Source organism: Agrilus planipennis, unplaced genomic scaffold (assembly GCF_000699045.2).
Source record: "Agrilus planipennis isolate EAB-ADULT unplaced genomic scaffold, Apla_2.0 scaffold43, whole genome shotgun sequence".
Classification (NCBI taxonomy): Eukaryota; Metazoa; Arthropoda; class Insecta; order Coleoptera; family Buprestidae; genus Agrilus; species Agrilus planipennis.
In genome coordinates this window covers 1,674,088-1,684,233 of record NW_020438914.1, presented here as the reverse complement: position 1 = coordinate 1,684,233, position 10,146 = coordinate 1,674,088, and the positions used below count along the sequence as shown (strand labels likewise).

The window sequence follows — 10,146 nt, the reverse complement described above, 5'->3', positions numbered from 1 at the left end:
GTTTAGGGCCACTAACTGTGCGACTCGTGCGGTTGTCCTGTGCTGCAGTCGGGTCGCCAAAGATGTAATGCTGGTCGGTATATTGGATGTTCGGGCTGTCGAGGTTCTTGAAGATGCTGTTCGTCGGAGGTCACCAAATGTGCGCGTGTAAGGGATAGGTTTCCATAATTGTAGGAAATAATAATAAATGATCTTACACGAACACTACAAACTTTAATCTAATTTAACAATCAACAAGCGCGAGAGAATACAGCAGATAAATGGCGGAACAACTAGTAGTAGACTAAATCGATTATATTTTTGCGCGCCACGTTTTAAGACTCCAGAGTGACTAAGACCATAGACTAGTGAAGCTTGACAAGCCCGCGACAACCAACGTCATAGAAGTTAGATGTTCTATGACCATAGACATAACATGATACACTACAGTACTCCCCCTCCAGTGGGAAAACCCACGAAACAAATAATACATAGCAAACAATGAAACAATACAAAGATAAGTACAAACGTATGAAAAGGTGAAATTACAAAAATAAGTTATATGCAAATCGTAAAAATAACATTGGGTAAGTATAAAGTTAACATTGTTTAGTTACTTAAATCGTACACATTTATTGTTTGATTGTAGCACTTCAATTTTCGCATAAGAGTGATCGTGCGAAATGGGATTATCATTCAACAGGAATGCAGGTTTGAGACGATCTAGAGAAATGTTGGTGTCACTACCGTTAATGTGCACAGTGAAATATTTTTCAGAACGGTTCACTACACGATACGGGCCATCGAACGGTGGTTGGAGAGGTTTTTTTACCGAATCACGACGCACAAACACATGTGAACTGGATTTGAGTGCTGGTGAGACGAAAATGATGGTTCTGTTACACTGCCGTTGAGGAACTGGTTGCAGGAGATTAATTTTCTCTTTTAGACGTTGGACAAAGGACGATGGATCCAAATGGAGAGAAGAAGATGGTAGAAATAGTTCTCCAGGTAAACGTAATCCTGATCCATAAAGCATTTCTGCAGGGCTGGCTTCGGCATCCTCGCGCATTACACAACGGAAGCCGAGGAGGATCATTGGTAGAATCTCAGTCCAACGGTCGCTGCGGTAAGCTTTAATAGCACTTTTTAGAGTGCGGTGCCAACGTTCGATTTTTCCATTAGTTTGCGGATGATAGGGTGAAGATCGAGATCTTTTGATGCCCAAAAGTAATGCTAGGGATTGATATAGTGAGCTTTCGAATTGACGGCCTTGGTCCGTGACAATTCGCAAAGGGATGCCAAAACGTGCTATCCAGTGAGTGAAGAAAGCTTCTGCCACAGTTGCAGCGCATATATCTGCAATAGGTATGACTTCTACCCAACACGTAAATCGGTCAATGATTGTTAAACAATATGAGAAACCTCGTGAAGGTGGTAAGGGACCAACTATATCCATGTGAATAAATTTAAATCGTTCTGTAGGGATTTGTATAGACTGAAAAGGTGAACGAGTATGCCGTTGAATTTTTGCTTTTTGGCAACCAATGCATGACCGTGTCCATAGTGCAATGTCTCTTCTGATAGATGGCCATACGAATTTCGTGATTAATTTTGTGGTTGCTCTAATACCAGGATGTGCCAAGTTATGGAAATTATTATACACTACCTTACGCAAAGAAGGTGGTACAAAAGGACGAACTTGCGATTGACTAATGTCACAATGTATCGGTAATTTGCCATTAGGGAATTTAATTTGACGTAGTAAAAGAGAAGTGGAGTTTGGATTTTGAATAATATTTTGTAGTTCAGAATCATCTTGTTGATATTGAGCTAGTTGTTCTAGATCAATAGGGGTAGGACAATTTATAGCTTCTAAGCGAGAAAGAGTGTCAGCTGTGATATTATCTTTACCACTAATGTGTTTGACTATTGTAGAAAACTGACTTATAAAATTTAACTGATGAAATTGTCTAGGTGAGCTTTTATCTCCTTTCTGTGAGAAAGCGAAGGTCAAGGGCTTATGATCAGTATAGATAGGAAAGGGTCTGCCTTCAAGAAAATGACGAAAGAATTCAATAGCTGAATATATAGCTAAAAGTTCGCGATCATAACTACTGTAATTTTTTTGGGTAGGAGTGAGCTTTTTTGAATAAAATCCTAACGGCTTCCAGGCGTCAGATTCCCATTGCTCAATGACTGCACCAATGGCAATATCTGATGCATCAACAGTGAGGGAAATGTGTGCGTTTGCAGAAGGATGAGTAAGAAGAATTGCGTTAACCAAATTTGTTTTGCACTTTTGAAGAGCTGCTAATGACTCAGGAGACCAGGTTATAAGTGTTTTGTTGTTTTTCTTACTGGTTTTAAGAAAGTTGTGTAAAATTGCTTGGTTGTTTGCGGCATTTGGACGATAAAAATTGATCGTACCAAGAAAACGTCGCAATTCTTGAACGTTTTTAGGAGGTGGGAAGTTTTGAATGGCCAACACCTTGTCAGTTAAAGGTTTGGTTCCTTCGGCGGAAACTTCGTAACCTAGGAAATTTATTTTGGCTTCACCCAATTTGCATTTGGCCGGTATGATGGTAAGATGGAAATTTTGAAGGCGTTCAGATTAGACGAAGCAATAAGAATATCGTCGATATAGACGAAACAAAATGGTAGATCCTTTAGAACTTCATGGATAAATCGTTGAAACGATTGAGCTGCATTACGCAAATCAAATTGCATTTTGGTAAACTCAAATAGACCAAAAGGTGTAATTATGGCTGTTTTAGGGATTGAAGTTGGTTCAACATTTACCTGATGGAATGCTCGAACTAAATCGATGGTGCTGAAGATTGTTTTTCCTTTAAGAAGATGAGAGAAATCCTGGATGTGAGGTATAGGATAACGATCTGGTATTGTAATCTTGTTGAGTGAACGGTAATCACCCACAGTGCGCCACTGTCCATCTTTCTTTTTAACCATATGCAATGGACTTGCCCAAGGGCTGTTTGAAGGACGACAAATTCCTTGTTGTGTCATGTATTCAAATTCCTGTTTTGCAATGCGAAGTTTGTCTGGAGGTAACCGACGCATTCTTGCAAAAACCGGAGGTCCAATTGTTTGAATGTGATGCATGGAGTTGATTGAGGGTGGACAGGTTGTAAGTTGAAGTGGTTTACTAAATGTTGTTATTCCAGGGAAATCTCGAAGAATATCGGAAAATTTGGAATTTGGAGCGATAGTAGATAGGGAAGCTGATGAATGTGATGAGATACCTGGTGAAGTAATTTTAGTTAAGGTATCGATCAATTTGCCTTGTCTGATATCAATAAGGAGATTAAAATGGTGAAGAAAATCTGCTCCAATGATAGCATTTTTTGTGTTGACAATGATAATTGGCCATGAAAATGAACGACGTAAGGCAAGGCTAGTTGTTAATGTTTTTGTACTGTAAGTATCGATAATTGTATTATTGGCTGCATATAATTTAAATTCCGATGGTTGTAGTCTTGCTGATGAACGTGGAATTATTGAGACGTCAGAACCTGAATCGATCAAAAATTTGATCTTAGTTGTAGGATCATAAATGATTAATCGACGACTGCAATTTTTGAGAGATTCTAGACGACTGTGTTTGTCCGCGCCTTTAGTCGTCTCGTCAGACGCGGATTCTAGTTTTCCGGCTCACTAAAATGTGAGTTAGTACTTGGTGTTTTAAAATATTTGCAGGGAGAACAACATTTTTTAGCTTTATCTTTAAATTGACGGTAATACCAACAAAGATCATTGTCAACGACACGTCGTTTTGGGGATTTCGAACGCTCTCTAAATTGACTAGGAGTATTTTTTGGGAAGCGTTGGAAATCTCTGTGGTATGCTGTTTTGAGTTCTGCTACATCGTTAACCAGCTGTTGTAATGTACCAGTGAAATTATTGTCATTTACATTAGTGGAAACAATGTTGCGAGGTAAGAAATCAATCTCAGCTATTTTGTCTGCCATTTTAGCTAATTTTTCAAGTGTGTCAGAACTTGTAGTTAATACGGATTGTATGTGAGCAGGAAGACGCTGCATCCATAAAGTTTTAAGTAGTTCTTCGGGGACTGCTGTGCCTCCTAAACGATTCATTTCGTTTAATAGGTGTGACGGTTTTTTGTCACCTAATTCGACACCTGATAGTAGTGTACGAAGACGTTGTTCATGTGAATCGGAATAAATGTTTATCAGTCTCTCTTTAATTGCAGAATACCTGTTAATGGTAGGTGGAGAAATTAAAATGTCTGTTACCTGAGATAAAATTTCTGTGTCGATAGCACTAACTACGTAGTTGAATTTTGTTAGGTCCGCAGTTACATTTGCTAGTTGGAACTGAGCTTCCAGTTGCAGAAACCATACTTTGGGATCTGTTTTCCAAAAAGGTGGTGGTTTAACTGAAACTCTGTTGATGTGGGTAGGTGGTATCGATTCTTGGGATGGTTCGACGGACATTGTAAGAAAATTTGTTGCAGGTCGGGAACCAAATTTGCTGGAAGTCGTGGACGGCAAATGTACTGCTGCTTAGGGCCACTAACTGTGCGACTCGTGCGGTCGTCCTGTGCTGCTGTCGGGTCGCCAAAGATATGATGCTGGTCGGTATATTGGATGTTGGGGCTGTCGGGGTCCTTGAATATGCTGTTCGTCGGGGGTCACCAAATATGCGCGTGTAAGGGATAGGTTTCCATAATTGTAAGAAATAATCATAAATGATCTTACACGAACACTACAAACTTTATTCTAATTTAACAATTAACAAGCGCGAGAGAATACAGCAGATAAATGGCGGATCAACTAGTTGTAGACTATATCGATTATTTTTGCGCGCCACGTTTTAAGACTCCAGAGTGACTAAGACCATAGACTAGTGAAGACTTGAAAGCCCGCGACAACCAACGTCATAGAAGTTAGATGTTCTATGACCATAGACATAACATGATACACTACAACCTTTACTCTTTATGGTAAAACTTCCTGTAATGAAGATTACTTCATAAGATAATACATGTGTCAATACGTGTTTGTATATATATTTATATACATGTTCATAGGTATGTGCACATAGTCATATACGTGTATCTCTCTCCTGGCACTCGCCAATCTTGTAACCACCTTCTATCAATAAACGTCATCTCTTTATACTGTGCATACATGATTATTTAATATAACATCACACTTCCGAACAGCGGCGTTTTCGAAAATGCAACTTTTTTTTGCTGGAAATGACGTAAAATAGCCTAATTATGAAAAACTTAGATGAAATAATCCGGGGGAAGGGCCTTTTTAACGCTTTTTTTTGCAAATTAATATTTGTAGAGCACACGTCAATGTTGACACTTCATTTTGACAGGTACTATTATCCAAAAGTCGTTTCCTTTATCGAAAATAACTTCTTTCTTTTATAAAAAGCTTACACTACTATATTTATTGAACAAATACAATAAAACAGTCAGAGGGAAGGTCTTTTAAACAATCTTTTATTTAAATAAACATTTTATGAGCACATAACCTTCCGAATTTCACAGTAACTAATCATAGACGTGCGATAGGTAATAGTCACGGCCGACAGTATCACAATGGGGACTTAGTCACTACTCGAATGTTTCCGAATACTTTTGTACAGTTTAGGTTTCGTTCGTTCGACGTGATACCTGCTCAATTGTTGTTTTTTTATATAATGTACGTAGGAATTGTTTCGATCGTGGGAAAATATACATATGATTAGGTTTATTTTCTATATTAGGTTATTTTATAGATTACTCGGCAGTTATTTCTTCCGTGGATAGAGAAGTTTAGAAATGAAGAGGTATTAGAAACAATGGAGAACAGAGGACTCTATGGAAGTCATTAAGAAATAAGCGAGATAGGTTAGTAGGACACCTTCTCAGGCATGAAGGTCTAGTCAGAGGTATATTAGAGGCAGAAACAGCAGTTAAGAGGAGTAGAGGTAGACCTAGATTGGATTATTATTCGTAAATAGTTAAGGATGTGGATTTTTTCAGTGCAGGGGAAATGTCAAAACTAACTGAGGAATCAAACTTTATTTTTTTTAAATGTTGTGCGCTGAAATAACCTAATTAGGTCGTATGCAACCTCAGCGATGGTGCTAACCAAAATTTTATCGACATCTCGGAAACGGATAGAGATAGGCTTCTGAAAAGGTCATAGACAGTCGAGTTGCACTGTTTAAAGACGTTTTAGATCACCCGCCTTATCCTCATTCCATGCATAGAGGCTGCAGCTACCTCGAGTTTTTTGGTGGAAACGGCTAGGGATAGACTTCTGAGAAGGTCATAAATCGTCGTATCGCATATCTTATAAAGAATTAGATTATCCGCATTATTCTCAATCCACGCATAGAAGCTGTAGCTACCTCGAGTTTTTTGGTGGACGACATCCCAGAGACGGTCAGAGATAGGCCTCTGAAAAGGTCATAAATCGCCGTATTGCATGCTTGAAAGACGTTTTGAACCATCCGCATTATTCTCATTTCACGCATAGAGGCTGTAGCTGTCTCGAGTTCTTTGATGGCCAACGTCTCAGAAACGGCTAGAGATAAGCTTCTGAAAAGGTCACAGATCGTCGTATCGATGGCTTTAAAGACATTTTTGATCGTCCGTTTTATTCTCATTCAACGTATACAGTCTGTAGCTACCTCCAGTTTTTTAGTGCACTACATCTCACAAACGGTTAGAGACAGGCTTCTGAAAATGGCGAAAGTCGTCGTATCGCATTAAAGAAGTTTTAGACCGTCCGTTCTATTCTTATTCCACGCATAGGAGCTGTAGCTACCTCGAGTTTTTTGGAGGACGACATCTCAGAAACGGTTAGAGGTAGCTTTCCGAAAAGATCATAGGTCGTCGTATCGCAAGCCTTATAGACGTTTTAGACCATCTGTTTTATTCTCATTCCACGCAAAGAGGCTGTATCTACCTCGAGTTTTTTGGTGGATGATATCTCAGAAACGGTTAGAGATAAGCTTCTGAAAAGGTGGTAAATCGGCGTACCGCATGCTTTAAAGACGTTTTAGACCATTCGCATTATTCTCATTCTACGCATAGAGGCTTTACCTACCTCGAGTTTTTTGGTGGACGACATCCCAGAGACGGTCAGGCAAAGGTTTCTGAAAAGGTCATTAATCGTCTTATCGCATGCTTTACAGACGTGATCCTCATTCCAAATTTTGAGGCTGTAGCTACCTCGAGTTTTTTGGTAGGCGACATCTCAGATGCGGTAAGAGATAGGCTTCTAAAAAGGCCATAAGCCGTGGTATCGCATGCTTTAAAGACGTTTTCGACCATCAATTTTATTCTCATTCCACATTTTGAGGCTGTAGCTACCTCGAGTTTTTCGGTGGACGACGTCTTACAAACGGTAAGAGAGAGGCTTCTGCAAACGTCATAAATCGTCGTATCGAATGCTTTAAAGACGTTTTAGACATCCGCTTTATTCTCATTCCACGCATAGAGGCTGTAGCAACCTCGAGTTCTTTGGTGGACGACATCGCAGAAACGCTTAGAAATAGGCTTCTGAGAAAGTCATAGATCGTGGTATCCCATGCTTTAAAGAAGTTCTTGACCATCTGTTTTATACTCCTTCCACGCATAGAGGCTGTAGCTACCTCGAGTTTTTTGGTGGACGACATCTCAGGAACGGTTAGAGAGAGGCTACTAAAAACGTCATAAATCGTCGTATCGCATGCTTTAAAGGCGTTTTAGACCTTCCGTTTTATCGAAATTCCACTTATAGAAGCTGTGGCTACCTCGAGTTCTTTGCCGGACGACATCTCAGAAACGGTTAGAGATAGGCTTCTGAAAAGATCATAAATCGTCGTATCGCATGCTTTAGAGACTTTTGGACCATACGTATTATTCTCATTCCACGCATAGATGCTGTAGCTACCTCGAGTTTTTTGTTGGACGACATCTCAAAAACAGTTAGAGATAGGCTTCTGTAAACGTCGCAAATCGTCGTATCGCATGCTTTAAAGTCGTTTTAGACCATCTGTTTTATTCTCATTCCACGCATGGAGGCTGTGGCTACCTCGCGTTTTTTGGTGGACGACATCTGAGGAACGGTTGGAGATAGGCTTCCGAAAACGTCATAAATCGTCGTATCGCATGCTTTAAAGACGTTTTAGACCATCCGTTTTATTCTCATTCCACGCATAGAGGCTGTAGCTACCTCGAGTTTTTTGGTGGACGACATCGCAGAAACGGTTAGAGATAGGCTTCCACAAACGTCATGAATTGCCGTATCGCATGCCTTAAAGACGTTTTAGACCATCCGTTTTATCCTCATTCCACGCATAGAAGCCGTGGCTACCTCGACTTTTTTGCTGGACGACATCTCAGAAACGGTCAGAGATAGGCTTCTGAAAAGGTCATAAATCGTCATTTCGAATGCTTTAAAGACTTTTTAGACAATCCGCTTTATTCTCATTCCACGCATAGAGGCTGTAGCAACCTCGAGTTCTTTGGTGGACGACATCGCAGAAACGCTTAGAAATAGGCTTCTGAGAAAGTCATAAGTCGTCGTATCCCATGCTTGAACGACATTGTAGACAATCCGTTTTATTCTCATTCCAGGCATGGGGGCTGTAGCTACCTCGACTTCTTTGGTGTAAGACATCTCAGGAACGGTTAGAGGTAGGCCACTAAAAACGTCATAAATCGTCGTATCGCATGCTTTAAGGACGTCGTGGACGATCAGCTTTATTATCATTCCACGCATAGAAGCTGTAGCTACCTCGATTTTTTGGTGGACGACTTCTCAGATACGGTTAGAGGTAGGCTTCTGAAAACGCCATAAATTGTCGTTTTCCATGCTTTAAAGACGTTTTAGACCATCCGTTTTATTCTCATTCCACGCTTAGGGGCTGTAGTTTCCTCTAGTTTTTAAGTGGACGACATCTCAGGAACGGTTAGAGATGGGCTTCTAAAAACGTTATAAATCGTCGTATCGCATGCTTTTAAGAAGTTATTGACCATCCGTTATGTTCTCATACCAGGCATAGGGCTGTAACTACCTCGAGTTCTTTGGTGGACGACATCTCAGGAACGGTTGTAGTTAGGCTTCCGAAAACGTCATAAATCGTCGTATCGCATCCTTTAAAGACGTTTAATACTATCCGCTTTATTCTCATTCCAGGCATAGAGGCTGTAGCTACTTCGAGTCCTTTGATGGACGACATCTCAGGAACGGTTAGAGATAGGCTTCTACAAACGTCATAAATCGTCGTATCGCATGCTTTAAAGACGTTTTAGACCATCCGTTTTATACTCCTTCCACGCATAGAGGCTGTATGTACTTCGAATTCTTTGATGGACGACATCTCAGGAACTGTTAGAGATAGGCTTCTACAAACGTCATAAACCGTCGTATCGCATGCTGCTAGCTCTAGTTTTTTGGTGGACGACATCTCAGAAGCGGTAAGTGGTAGTCTTCTGAAAAGGTCACATATCGTCGTATCGCATGCTTTAAAGACGTATTAGACCATCCGTTTTATTCTCAGTCCACGCATAGAGGCTGTAGCTATCTCGAGTTTTTTGGTGGACGACAACTCAGAAACGGTTAGAAATAGGCTTCTGAAGAGTTCATAAATCGTCGTATCGCATGCTTTAAAGACTTTTGGACCATCTGCTTTATTCTCATTCCACGCACTGAGGCTGTAGGTATCTCGATTTTTTTGTGGACGACATCTCAGAATCAGTTAGAGATAGGCTTCTGAAAACGTCATAGATCGTGGTATCCCATGCTTTAAAGAAGTTCTTGACCATCCGTTTTATACTCCTTCCACGCATAGAGGCTGTAGCTACCTCGAGTTTTTTGGTGGACGACATCTCAGGAACGGTTAGAGAGAGGCTACTAAAAACGTCATAAATCGTCGTATCGCATGCTTTAAAGGCGTTTTAGACCTTCCGTTTTATCGAAATTCCACTCATAGAAGCTGTGGCTACCTCGAGTTCTTTGCCGGACGACATCTCAGAAACGGTTAGAGATAGGCTTCTGAAAAGATCATAAATCGTCGTATCGCATGCTTTAGAGACTTTTGGACCATACGTATTATTCTCATTCCACGCATAGATGCTGTAGCTACCTCGAGTTTTTTGTTGGACGACATCTCAGAAACAGTTAGAGATAGGCT

At 40.4% G+C, this 10,146-nt stretch overlaps 1 protein-coding gene across 10 annotated transcripts in view; it reads left to right on the top strand.

Moving 5' to 3' along the window:
- Positions 1-1,418, top strand: part of LOC112904169 — a 4,825-nt gene extending 3,407 nt beyond the window's left edge. For 4 of the 10 annotated variants that reach the window (XM_025973575.1, XM_025973571.1, XM_025973573.1 and 1 more), the window contains 2 exons: positions 833-855; positions 929-1,418. In XM_025973575.1, coding sequence (XP_025829360.1) covers positions 833-855; positions 929-1,119 — 214 coding nt within the window. In that variant the 3' untranslated portion in view covers positions 1,120-1,418. Of the gene's footprint in view, positions 1-284; positions 856-928 lie in introns of those variants that run through there. The other 6 variants (XM_025973574.1, XM_025973570.1, XM_025973572.1 and 3 more) reach the window with 6 other exon arrangements.
- Positions 1,419-10,146: the final 8,728 nt, after the last annotated feature.